The sequence below is a fragment of the Dipodomys spectabilis genome, unplaced genomic scaffold (assembly GCF_019054845.1).
Source record: "Dipodomys spectabilis isolate Male_0828 unplaced genomic scaffold, ASM1905484v1 ptg000297l, whole genome shotgun sequence".
Taxonomy (NCBI): domain Eukaryota; kingdom Metazoa; phylum Chordata; class Mammalia; order Rodentia; family Heteromyidae; genus Dipodomys; species Dipodomys spectabilis.
Window position 1 is genome coordinate 15,833,046 of NW_024870974.1, and position 13,913 is coordinate 15,846,958.

Genomic DNA, 13,913 nt, shown 5'->3' on the forward strand with positions numbered 1-13,913 from the left:
TCTTCAGTCTTCAGGGATGAGAAAGGTATGCAGATGGTCTGTAGCTTTTGCTGTTTTCTTCAAGATGATGAGAAGATATTGTCTTGTCTGAGGGACAGTTTGCCTCTGTCCAAAGATATGTATCAGTGGTAAATCCTGTTTTTCTTGGAGCCCAATTCTCTCTGCAGGAGAGAATGACTCAGATCAAAGGACACAGAAGCAAGATGAGCTGTGTGAGTGCCGGGGGGGGGGGGTGGGGGGGGGGACTGGGAGCTGGTTGCCAGGCATTTAGTTAATTCACAGACCCAGCATAAGCATCTTTTAAGTTGCCTCTCCACAGAATGGATGATGGGAACATGTAGGTTGCAGCCACTAAGTTAGATGAGGGCTCTTGAGTACCCAGAGGCAGAGGAGAGGAGCCAGTAGAGCTGTGTCGTGCTTGAGTAAGCTGTGGGAGTGGTGAAGGTGCACTGTACCAGGATGAAAGTCATGAGGACCGGGGCAAGAGGCACTGCTGTGGAAAGCCCTTAGTCAGGCCTGAGTCCTTTGACAAGATCAGAAACCTTCAGTGGGGTGGCCACAGCAGGATGGAGAGGACGTGGCCCCATGTGATGCGTGACGGAAGTGAAGCACTTGAGGACAGCACGGGCAGTTTGGTTGTGTTACCGTTTGAATATGAGCTGAGCCCATGGCGTGGTCTACTCACTTGGTCTCCAGTGAGTAGTGCTGTTTTGAAGGTTCAGGAAGTTGTAAGAGGTGGGGCATAGCTGCAAGAAGTTGGTCCCTGGGAGAGTGTCTTTGAGGGTTACATATGTCTAAGCTCCTCTCTCTTCTTCTCTGTGGCCTCAGGTGAGCCGCCTCTGCCACATGCCCCCACCACCCTCCACCATTGTTCCACCACCATGGACACTGAATCCACAGAGCCAAGAACCGTGGATGAACGTCTGTGAACCTTGATCCCAAATAGATCCTTTCTCCTCTGACTTGTTTCTGTGTGGTGTTTGGTCCCAAGGATGCAAGAGTAATACATGGGGACAAGAAAACAGAAAAGTGTAAGATGACATCAACAGAGCATCTTGAGACGCAGAAAAGCACAACTTGTCCGAAAGCTGATTCAAAATAAGATCTCTACAAAAACGTGGAGAAGTCGGTGGTAGAGATAGGGTAGTTTCCTAGTTGAAAGGCATCTTTCCAGGCCTGTGGAGCCATAGAGGGGCTGAGCTGTTCCCCTTCTCAGAAGGATGGAAGAGGAGGGACATGCTTGGTATATGCTTGAACCCCACATCTCAGCACTTGCTGAGATAACTCAGTCAAGGGTCTCTTGTGAATTAAGGCATTTGTCTCTCTTCTTTTTTCAACTTTATTATGTGTTTGTTGTCAAATACTGGAAATGTATTTATTTAGCCCATCCAAACACCCAGGTTTGAGATTGCTTATCTATCTGTTTATTGTGGCGCTACTCTGGTTTGAACTGATGGCTACAGGTTTGCTAGGCAAGTGCTCTACCCCTTGATCCATTGCCCAGCCCTTTTACTTTCATTATTTTTCAGATGGATCTCACATTTTTTACCTGAGACCTCAATCCCCCTACCTCCACCTAGTTGGGATTATAGGTGTCACTCTACCTTACTTATTTTGAAGACAGTGTATCACTAACATTTTTCCCTCATCTGGCTTTAAACCCCAATCCTCTATGTGTCCATCTCCCCCAGTGGCCTGCACCATTGCATCTAGTCAGAACACGATGATGTCTTTCTTCATCTCGATTTGTCTTGAGGTTTTTGCCTCCCTCTCTTCTTCCAAAGCCTCTCCAGAAGCCCCCTCTGTAGGGGTTCTAATCTGAGGTATTTTCAGGAGTAGAAAAGGTCCTGTTGGGATGAGGTCAGCCCCCTCTCAGTCCCACCCCAGACTCCTTACTTTGTAACAGCAGGTGTTCTGCTACAGTGAATCCTTACAGCACTTGGCAAGGATTCATTGGACTTGTGTTTGTGGGGAGATACATACAGAACCTGGAGGGAAGAAAAAGGAGAAAGGGTTTTGGCTTGTGCCCTTGAGCTGTTAATTCTCAAGGATTGTCTTAGAAATCTCACAGAATCACCGTTAGAAATCCACATTCCTTTGGAGAGCACTGCAGGGCTTTCAGGTAATCATTTTTGAGCTCCCTACCCTTCCCTCCCCAACCCAGCTCTGATACTTTGAGAAAAACAAACAAACAGTTGAGAATAAAGCTGCAGAGTAAACCTCCACTTTATTCTTTTTTCTTTCTTTTTTTTTTTTTGCCAGTCATGGGGCTTGAACTCAGCGCCTGGGCACTGTCTCTGAGCTTCTTTTGCTCAAGGCTAGCACTCTACCACTTGAGCCACAGCACCACTTCCAGTTTTTTTTATTTATGTGGTGCTGAGGAATGGAACCCAGGGTTTCATGCGTGCTAGGCAAGCACTCTACCACTAAGCCACATTCCCAGCCCCCCAATATTGTTCTTTTTTTTTTTAAGCACAAAATGTATATCGATCTTTCCGGCTGGCCTACCCCAGACTTCTCAGCTGTGCATGTAAGTGCACACATGTATACATACACAAACCTCAGGCCCAGGACACTTGAGTGCTCAGGACCAACCAGGCCCTCCCTAAAGCTAAAGTGTGAGTCATTATTGCCTCAAATAATTTCTACAAAATTGTCTTGTCTTTTTTTTCTCCCTCCAGAGGGCCAGCTAAGAGTGGATGCCAATATATCCGTGCATCACCCTGGGGAACCTCTGGGCATTCGGACTGAAGTGAAGAATCTTAACAGCATCAGGTTCTTGGCCAGAGCCATAGGTAAATGCCATGATCATTTGTTCTGTTCCTCTTTGTATCAGGTACCCCTTGCTCTGTAACAAGCCTCCTCTAGTCTTAGTGGATCACACAGAAACCTGTGGACTGGGTAGTTCTTCCCCTAGTCCTGCTTCTGCTCACTCCCATAGCAGTGGGTGATGGGCAGATGAGTGGAAGCAGTGTCTAAGATGACCTCGCTCCCATGCAAGCCTGGGTGTCTGAAGGCTACTCCACCTACATAGTCTTGTTCTTGACTCACCTACCCTAGGCTTTTGTATTTGCCAGCGGAACCATCCCAGGAGCCTCAAGGTTGCTTGGATCCTAAACTCTAAAACTCACAATGTCACGTCCAACATAGTCTGGTCAAAGCATAGTCTGTTTGTAGCACCTTCAGTTCAGAGTACACTCAGAGGAAGGGGATATAGACTGGACCTCCTTACGAGAGGATTCAAAAAGAATTGTGGCTGGATTCTGCCATGTACCGCATTGTATCAAGTCAGGTTTGTGCATTGGACTGGCTGTGGTGTGGCCTAATTGGTTGGTATGTTTTCCTGCCTTTCACTGTTTTCAGTGAATAAGGTGCCATGTGACTGTGCAGTCAAGGCTGGTCTTATTGGAGAACACACGGTGTCTCATCAATGATTATAATTATGGTAGTAACTAAAAATACAACAGGGTAACACGATAAACACCTGGGCAATCCCATAGGAAACTGATGATTAAATTGAGGGGAAGACAACTCCGTGATCTACAAAGATTTCTTAAACCAAAGAGGTATCTAGAGAGAAAGATTAAAGTTCATCCCTTAAAGAATTCACCAAGAGCCAGACCATTGAATGTGTTTGCCAGATGGCACGGTAGCCTAAGCATTTAATAAGATCCCAGGTCTTGTCAAGAAAAGTGTTAGAACCAGTACAACACAGTACTCCAGTCTTGAATATCTTGAACCTGAAATAGCCAGCCTGCCTCAGTGAAGATACTCTCGTCTCTGCACATGTTCAGGAAATAGGCATTAAAAGTGATCCAGGGATAGCTGGTAGTGGGTGATGGAGGTTCCCGCGTGAGGGCTGACTAAAGATAGTGACCGCTTTTGTCTCTCAAAGGGAAAACCATCCCTAATTGGGAGGCCATCTGATGTGTGAGTCAGGGAAACACATGTGTGTAACCCAACTTTGTGAACGCAAGCTTGGAGCGAGTGGAGGAAATTCCATTTCACCATGGACATGGTAGTGTTCTGGAACCCATTAGACTAGGAGGCAATGATGGCGACCTAAAAAAACAAACAAGAAGCAGATATTGGTAGAGTTCATCTGTAATGAGTTGTGAAGGGTTTTTGTTCATCCCTAAGCTTTTTATGTTTGAGTGCCCTTTGGAGCAGCAGTCAGAGAGAATCTGCCTGTGGTTGGGCTCCTAGTAGAAGAACCAAAGCTTTGCCATCATGAGCTGCATTTTTTTTCTCCCAGCATTGGGCCTTTCAAGTATCATCTCATGTCAGTCAGAGCATTGGAGTTGAGGGGAGATGGACCAAAATGGGCAGATTGGAGCATTGCTGTTTCTTGGCAACTGAGTTTGAATCTGGGAAGGTGGCACCTGCTATTGTAGGGAGCTAAGGGGAAGGTGTATTTTCACCAGGGTGCTTAGCAGTGGTGGTTACCACAGCCTGTTTGTTTTGTTGGATGGTGAGGGAGCGTGCCAGGAAGCAATGGTTCCTAGTCTTTTGGGGTCACAAATCCATTTGAACATAAGATTTTGGAGTCTCTCTCTCTCTCTCTCTCTCTCTCTCTGGAAAATGCATGTGCACAGACATGCACATATTTTATGTGATTTTGCCAGAGGGGCGAGAGGGAAGAAGGCAGGCCCTTAGCAGTCATCTACAGGTGCTCCTATGAGACAACAGTCTTAGATATGTGGACTTTAGATCTACATGCTACTCCAAGTCCTACTTCTGCCAAGTTGTGTAATCTGTACTGCTTTGTTTAATCTCTGAATGAGCTTTACTTAAAAAATAAAAAAGTGAGGGGCAGGGAAGGTGGCTCAGTGGTAGAGCACTTGCCTTGCATGCCTGAGGCCCTGGGTTCGATTCCTCAGCACCACATAAGCAAAAAGAAAAAAGCTGGAAGTGGCGCTTTGGCTCAAGTGGTAGAGCGCTAGCCTTGAGCTGAAGAGCTGAGGGACAGCGCCCAGGCCCAGAGTTCAGGCCCCCGCCCGGACCCAAAAAAAAAAAAGTGAGTAGGGCTTCTTGTGGCCCTTTCCAGCATGGCGATTGCAATGAGGGGGAAAAGTAGAGCTTGCAAAGCAAGGGTCATTGTGAACAACTTTCTTGGTTATTTTTTTTTAACTTGTAAGATTGAGAAAGGTTTCTAATTATTGTCTGAATGGATACAAGGTATAATCAAACTATACTAATATATTGTGTTTGTGTGGGTGTGGGTATGTTTTTTTGTAGACTATGAAATTCAGAGGCAAATTAGTGAACTTGAGAATGGAGGTGAAATTCTGAATGAAACTCGCTCATTTGATTGCAAGTTGGGGTAAGTTTGCATTGGTAGTTCTCTGCACTGGCAAAGCGAGAAGATCCTGCATCCTATAAGGATATAATGTTCCTCTTTTAGAGAAGCTCTTCAGAGACTTAAACTGCCCCAGCCTTCTACAGAAATGCTTGGTCTCAGATCCTAGACTTTCTGTTGCTTCTAGATCACCAGGCAAGAATTTTTATTCCCTTAAATATTCCCTTAAATATTCTGACTCAGAAATTTGAGGGGTTTATCCTTTAAGCAGAATACTGAAAACAGCTAGAGTTTGAGCTGGCTATATGCTAGGTTTCTAGCGTATATGCATATAGCCAGCTCAAACTCTAGCTGTTGGCTAGGGTATGGCTCAGTGTTTATGTGCCTGTTAAGCAGGCATGAGTCCCTGAATTCTATCCCCAGTGCTACCCATATGAAACTAAATCTGGGGAAATTGGAGCTATTTCTTTTTTCTTTTATCTTCCTAGACACTTTTTTTTCCCATTATTCTGTTTTAACTGCCTCTTACAGAAGGGCTTGAATTTATCTATGTTTATTACTGATAGGGGAAACCTATGTCAGTAAGTTTTTTATTAATGTAACAAACACCTGAGAGTTTGGAGGTTTTAGTCCATGACTCACTGTCCCTGTTGGGCCTGTGGTGGCACCTCATGGCTAAAGCACATGGCAGAGCAAAACTATTTACCTCATTGCCAGTAAACAAGAGAGATGGGAGATTGCTTCAGTGACTGAAAGACCTACCACTAGGCCCCACCTCTTGCAGTTTCTCTCACCTCCCAGGAGGATGGAGGAGGTCCCAAGGGGACATACCTTTAAACCTTGCCTTCGGGAGATGCTCAGAGCTGAACCCTTCTCTGTAGGCAGGCTAGCCATTGCTAGTGTTTGCTTAATGTTTTCTTCTTTAACTGTTGTAGGTGCACTGTGCCAATGAGAGATAAAGAAGGAAAACAGGACTACAGGTGATTGATTATTCCTTGTGTCACAAACCACCACTGTATATTTGGTGCTAAAGATGTATCTCAAATCCATCTGAAAATCAACATATAATGATCCTGGAGAATATTTACGAATGTTTGTTGTTGTAACCTTGAAGGAAATTTTAAGAGTTCCTATTTTCTATGTGTACTGGAAGAAAATGTCTTCTTGGTTTGGTAGCCTAAGAGTTTCTTGTTTAATAGGATTCAAATGTTGGAAAATACTTGATTTCTGAATTCCCTGCCATGGTGGTTGTAGTTGAGTTAAAAGGATGGCAGCTAAGGTTGGAGCTTAGGGTGTTTTTATTCTTACATTCAGCAGTGAAGTCTGTAATACACTGAAATTCCTTGGAAGGAAATGAAAAAAGAAATATATAACTTAATGGAAGTTCCCTTTAACCCTTGGATGATATGTTGTCATTGACAATTAAACAAGTTGGGGGCTGAGGGTGTGGCTCATGCCTAGCATGCTTGAAACTCTGGGTTTAGTTCCATCATTGAGGAGGGAAAAAGTTGGATTTAACAAGAGGTCTACAAATAAATAGTAAACATAGTTTTAAAATAGATTGCAAACAAAATTGAGCCTTTTACCCTTTCCCGTAGGTTAACAGATTGCAAAGATGGCAGTTTTAAGTTGTTGAAAGTCGCCCACCTCTCCGTTGTGAGGTGCAGAATACAAAAGTACAGCTATTGCTGCAAGTGAGGATCAAATGTAGCCCTCACTCCAAGGACTTCTATCATGTGTCTCTCAAAATCAGGGTTGTCTTAATTGCTGTGATCTTCTAGGTTCACACTGTTTCCCCAGGATCTTCCTTTGTTCTTCAGTATTGCTGCTCCCTATGGTACTTGTGCTGCTTTCTTACTGAGTAACTTTCTGCTCAGAAAATGGTTTCTACTCCAGCCATTTAGACCTGAAACCTCCCTTTGGTTTCATCTTAACTTCACAGAAGTCAGATTGATTTGTGGGAGAGATTTAACATTGAGTTGATAAGCTGTTTGCAATTCTAGTTTATTAACTTGAGACACCATTTGTTTGGCATTACCTGCTCTTACAGAGCCCTTTGACGGTTACAACAGAGAGAAAACGGTACTGGAATAGAACAGAGGGAGAGGCATCCTCACTTCACAACATTAGGTGTTGACAAAGCTTCCACACTGAAAGATAATGGGCTTTACTTTTAGAGCAGTTGTAGGCTTATCGTGAAGTTGAGTAGAAAGTGCAGAGTTCTTGTCCACTCACTTCTCACGTTTGCACAGTCTCCTATGACCAACCTCTTGAATTAATGAGATGTGTTCCTTCGAGTGATGAATGGCTAATTGGTACCTGATTGATAACTAAATTCCATAGCTCACACGAAGTAGGGTTCATTTGGTGCAGTGTTGTACAGTCTCTGGGTTTTGGCATCTATATGATGACATGCGTCCACCATTACAGAATCATCAGAATAATTTCTCTGCCCCTAAAATGCCCTAGGATCCACCTACTTACCCCTTCTAGCTTACCCATAACTTAGGAAGAATCTGTTCATTTCTTCTGCCTCTCAAGAAGGAAAGGTTTCTACTTTCCCCCTGCCATGTTTTTCATCTATTACACAAACCCTGCTGATAGTAGAAACTTCATAATCGGGGAAGTCATTTTTCTTCCTAATAAATTGTTATCATTTCGTCTTACTGTTTCAAACCTGGGGTTTTTCTGTTGTTGTTGCTGCTGTGTTTTTTGGTGCTAGTGCTGGGGCTCTAACTCAGGGTCTGGGCACTGTTCCTTACTTTTTTCACCCAAACCTGGCATTCTTGGCACTCTGCCACTTGAGCCCTACCTCTTCTTCCAGCTTTTGGCTGGTTGCTTGATGATAAGAGTCTCATGGACGTTCCTGCCCAGATTGGTTTCCATCTTCAGATCTCAGTCTCCCAAGTAACTAGGATTACAGGCATGAACCACTAGCACCTGGCCTTAAAGCTGTTTTTCGATATATAATGTATCCACATTGTAAGTCAGAGGTGAGCTCAGCTCTAAGATACTCCTTTTTCTCATCATTACTCTGTGTGTGTGCACAGTGGCAGGTTTGAGGATTTTTCCAAGAAAACATTTGCAAGTAGTATGGCCTCAGTACAAAGCATTCACTTTAGCAGTAGATTTCTGTTCTAATTCATTGAGATAGTCCAGACTCAGGTTCTGTCTGCTCTCTGCCTAGATTTATGCCAGAGCCCAACCTGCCTCCTCTGGTCCTCTACGATACCACGTCTCTGCCTCCCGAAGGCGCAGACCCTCGGCAAGTGATCGACATCGACCAGATCCGGGCCATGCTCCCTGAGCTCCCCAGCGTGACCCGACAGCGGCTCGTCCAGCAGTACGGGATGCGGCCGGAGCACAGCTTCACGCTGCTGGTATGTGTGGGAATGAAGCAGCCCTGCGCACTGGGTGATGCTCCACAGAGGCCCTGTGCGGGGCCAGCAGCGGGGCAGGCAGGTGTCTCCACCCCACTCTAGATGCCTCTGAGACGCAGAGGGCGCAGTCATCCTGCTCTCCACCCTGTACCGTGTGTGAACAGATCTCACAGCCGTCATGTCTCCTGCCAAGAAACCAATCCTGAAGCCATGTCCAAATACTGTGCATCCGTGTTTTCCCATGTGTCTCCAGGAGAAAAGAAAATCAATGTATATGATTTGTAGATGTCTAACAGTTTTGAACCAGGGCAGAGGCTGGAAGGATGGTAAGTTCTCAAAAGCAAACCAGTTGTTTTACCAGTTGTGGAAGAAATACTTAAACACTTGGACCAAAAGTCTAGTCAGTCTGTCCTGTGAGGCTTGCACACATGGCTTTCGGGCCGGGAGAGAATCAGACCTGTAAGCTCAGCATCAGGACTTCCCATCCTCTGCAGAGCTGCTGGTGCTTGGTAGTTTTCTTTGTCATGGCAACAGTGAAGGGAGGTGGCGTCAGGGAGGGAGGTATTTTTTTCACGGTTGTCATGGTCTCGTCTGTGGGAGGAAGTGGGAAGTTTTGCAGCTGAGTCTTTCAGAGAGTGGGTATATGCTCCTGACATCTTTTGGAATCTGATGCATGTAGATTTATATACTTTAGTAATAGCACAGTAGCAATGTATGTGGTCAGGTAGGCACCTGTTGGCTAATGTCTTGTCATCCTCCTTCAGTTGGCTGCTTTGAGATGTAGAGCACCTCAAGTGGAGTCCTGTTTGTGTCCAATAGGGATCAGCCACCATCTGTTCCTTACTGACATCAGAAGCAGATGACATCACTGTCTCCCATGGGCTGCCACTCTATCTCACTTTACATCCGTAGTGATTCTCTGGCTGCACTCCTTCATTTGTACCTTGTTCAGCCTCAGGGGCAAGCACCATCCCCCGTGTTCTATTACTCACCTCAGATGAGCCACAGCAGTGCTCAAGCCAGGGCTCCGTAGGAGTCAAGCGGGCAGCCTCTTCCACAGAATACCCTGTACCCTGAGCCTATTACGACTCATGTATTTTTCTGAGATTAATGTGAGAAGCCTAACGTTTAGTCTTACACATTTTTACCACTTGAAATAAATAGTGAATTCCAGACCTGCATTCCGTTACTGTTAGCCAGCAGATCAAGGAGATGTGAAGACAGGGATCAGATTTCTCAACCTCAAAGGCATGATTGACCTCTCTCCATTTGGCTTTTCACTAGCCTTCAACCCCCTTTGCTTTTGTTTCTTTTTTCTTTCTTTTTTTTTTTGGCCAGGCCTGGAGCTTGAACTCAGGGCCTGGACACTGTCCCTGCACTTCTTTTTGTTCAAGGCAACAATGCCACTTCTGGCTTTTTCTGTTTATGTGGTACTGAGGAATCAAACCCAGAGCTTTATGCATACGAGGCAAGCACTCTACCAGTAGGCCACCTTCCCAGCCCACTTTGCTTTGTTTCTTTTGGTGATGCTGAAATTTTTACTTAGGGCCTTGCACTTGCTGGGCAAGTACTCTTATCTCTTAAGGCATGCCCCCTGTTTTTTTAATAGAGTCTTGTGCATGTGTTCACCCCACCTTGGATTAAGATCCTGTTTAGACATGCTTGGTAGCTGGGCTCATGAGCATAAGCCACAATACGTGGCAAAGCCAGCATGGTACTCCAAGGTTTCTTGGCCATTTCTTTGCCCACGACTGATTTCAGAGACCAGTTGACTAAATATAATATGAAGGATCTTTTTTCTATATCATCTTTCTCCATAAGAAAGGAAAAGAACTTTTTGAAAGCTCAAGTACATGGCCCTTTTTGTTCAAGGCACTGTCTGTAAATATACGCTTTCTTCAGAGAGCACCTCTGTCATATGCCCTGATGTATGCGCTGGGACCACTGCCGGCCTGGCCTCATGGAGCGTAACACCTGGGAGGCCAGGGGCACTTGGCTGTTCGTGTTTGTGTCCCATGTTCACCCAGGAGTCCTTTGTGGGCAATAAGTGTTGGCTAAGGAGTGAGAGTGACAAATTAATTTTTTTTGTCAGTCGTGGGCTGGGCACTGTCCCTGAGCTCATCAGCTCAAGGCAAAGTCTCCAAGGCAAGAGCCACAGCGCCACTTCCGACAGATTAATTTTTATTAGCCTCTCTTATATAGTAGGTTTGGAGAGAAAAACAAAGGTTTTTTAAGGGATTTTTTTTTTTTTTTTTGGCCATCCTAGAGTTTGTTTATCCATGACAATACAGCTCACCAGCCCCTGGGTCAGATGGTGGTGGGCAGGGGTAGGGAGGAGCCCGGAGAGAGGAGATGGTCACCTACTTGATTGAACAAAACAAAACCAGGGAGTTGATTTTTTTTTTTCTTTTGGCCAGTTTTGAAAAGATTGTTGTTGGTGGGTTTTGGTACCTTAACAACATGCTAATGTTTATAGCTTGGAGATGATGTATGAGGTGATTAGTTTAAAAGATATAAGGAGTAGTGCTTGAAATTTCCAAAATGAATGGGAATAGGAGATAACACCTGACTGAGCGTGATTGAGATAAACTCTTTTCTCAGAATCACCCAGCCTGAGCCCTTTATGACTTTGTAATCATTGGAAGCTCAGTTGCTCATAACATTCTGGAAAATGACACATTCCTGACTTTTTTTCCTGCCTTCATCAGAAACACAACAGATTGCTGAGAAGGGCAGATGCACAAATCTAATGAACCATCTTTCAATTTAAAGAGTGCCCAGGAGTATTCATTAAATAAATAGCGGTGGTGGAGGTGTGCTTTGCAGAGCTTCTGCTTGCTTTCCTTGCCTTTGGTGCATGCTTGTTTCATTAAGCAGGATGCGCACCCCACCCCCACACATGCCAACCCCACACACAACAAGAAACTTCAGAGTTTAACTCATCTCTGATTTGTTGTGTCATTTTTCTGTGCAGTAAGCACTGAATAATGTACGAAATGGTTAGCACTATGATATTTACAGAACTCTGTGTGTGTGTGTGTGTGTGTGTGTGTGTGTGTGTGTGTGTGTGTACTGGGGCTTGAGCTCAGGGCCTCATGCTCTCATTTGACTTCTTGGCTCAAGGCTGGCATTCTACCACGTGAACCATACTTCCACTGTGGCTTTTTGCTGGTAACTGGAGATCAGAGTCTCACAGAGCTTTCTGTCTGGCTAACTTTGAACCACGATCCTCAGATCTCAATCTCCTAAGTGGCTTGGATTACAGGCATGAACTCAATAGAACTCTTAACAGGATACGTTAGCATCTACCAGCATGTCAGGCACATGGTAGGTCTTCTATGACTGGATGAACAGGAGAGCGAATGAATGGAATACCATGGAATTCCTGGGAGAAGCAGCATTCCTGAGAACTGAATCATGGGATGGCTCTGCCAGGGTCCACAACCATATCCAAGTCGCCTGCCTCTGACTCTTGCATTCCAAACTAGTCTCATTGGGACATTAAATACATCTGTATTTGGATTTTTCTTCCCTGGACTCTCATGAAAATCCCCTCCCTAAAGAAAATTTGTGTTGCTGTTTTCCTCCTCTTGGTCCACCAAAGACTACAGCCTGTTTAACTAACGTTGCTTCCCTGTCTTAGGTAAAATTCCTTCCCCTTGCTTGTAAAAATTAAAGTTTAGCAGTGTGCAAGCTTGGATCAAAAGTATTAGGACTTTGAAAACTGAGAGATCCTTCTCTGAGTCAGGAGTCCAGGAGTAATTATTAGGATAGTCAGGATTATACACATGAGCACACTTGTTTAGCAAAATTCTCCCAGGCTGATTTGCATAAGGGCATCTTTCCCTCAACCCTGTGACTTATTTCACTCTGGGAATACAAAGGAAACAGTCATTTCCCTAAACAGCACATTTCTGAAGGACTGGTTGTTTACCATGTGCTCTGTAGTTTAGTTAGTGCTCTATTCGTTTTTCTTTTTTGGGCAAGCTTTTGGGTTTATTTTTGTTGTTGTTTTGTTTTTGGTTTGGGGAGGTTTTTTGGATAGTACTAGAGCTTGAACTCAGGGCTTTTGTTCTTTTTAGTCTGGCACCTCACTACTTGATCCATGCCTCCATTCTTGATTTTTGCTGATTTATTTGAGAGATGGAGTATAGAAAACATTGTGGCCGTGGGGCCTCAAGCCTTGATCCTCCAGTTCTTAGCCTCTTGAGGAGTTGGGATTAAAGGCCTGAGCCACCAGCATCTGTCTACAGTATACCACTATATAGTGTGGCCTTTTGACAGCCCTCTAAGATGGGTGATGTTGCTTTCCTCATTCTGTCAGTGAGGAAGTACAGCCTTTCAGTTAAAGAACTTCGTGAAGTTCACACCAAGACAGACTTCAGGAACCTAGCTCTGTTATGAAGCTCCGCTGTTTGCTTATAATGTGCTGTAGTGCCACATTGAAATAAAGTTTTTAGTTAGTGGCTGGTTTGATTGCTTTTGTTTCCTTAGTGGAGAACATTCAGAGTTTTTACTGTTGTTAATTCTAGTGCTTTCTGTAGGCCCAGTTATTTTGTGAAGGACAATCAGAGAATGTAGGTTCATGTGAACATTTTGGTCACTGTTGTTGATTCTGAAGTTGCCAGATTGCCCTATAAATAAACATTCCAGGCTGTCTGCCGAGCTGAGTGAACATCAGTCACCTCTAGTGAAAAGAAGTCATGCCAGTTTTGCCAAGTGGAAAAATTAAGTCAGAGAGATAAAAGTGCTGGAAGCTGTCCTGGACAGCTTTATTTCTTCTGTTTTCTTCAGCTTTCTCCTGAGGGTACATGGCTCCCTTTGGGTCTGAATCATTGGGTCTGAGGTTTGTCTGCCTAGGGTAGGGTTTGTGGGAGTTGTGGGATGGATGATTTTGCTGGTGCATTGTGTCGTTCAGGTGCTCAGGAAGGACCAGATGCGAGCTTTCAGGACAGCTGTGCGTGAAGTCCGTGTATGGAAAGCTTTGATTCTCATCCTACAGTGGGAGGTGTCGGGGATAGGTGAGCACCTCTGAGAACTTGCTGTGCCCCACCAAGTGGACACTTGGCATGTCGCTCTCAGCTGGAAAAGAAGGGGAATGACTTGCACCTCAAAGATGGAAGACATATCAGAATCTTCATTGAATATCAAAAAAAAAAAAAATCTACATACAGCCAAGTAAGCCATGGTAGCTCATGCCTGTCATTCCAGTTACTAGGAGGCAAGATCTGAGG

The 13,913-nt window shown here is 44.7% G+C and overlaps 1 protein-coding gene across 1 annotated transcript in view; it reads left to right on the plus strand.

Annotated features, from left to right (window-relative positions):
- The window catches only part of Gatb (glutamyl-tRNA amidotransferase subunit B), a 71,529-nt gene that overhangs the window by 37,354 nt on the left and 20,262 nt on the right, over positions 1 to 13,913 (plus strand). Inside the window, exons 6-9 of the mRNA XM_042701827.1 lie at positions 2,682 to 2,795; positions 5,239 to 5,323; positions 6,235 to 6,279; positions 8,487 to 8,679. Of these exons, the coding sequence (XP_042557761.1) occupies positions 2,682 to 2,795; positions 5,239 to 5,323; positions 6,235 to 6,279; positions 8,487 to 8,679 (437 nt within the window). The remainder of the gene's footprint in view (positions 1 to 2,681; positions 2,796 to 5,238; positions 5,324 to 6,234; positions 6,280 to 8,486; positions 8,680 to 13,913) is intronic.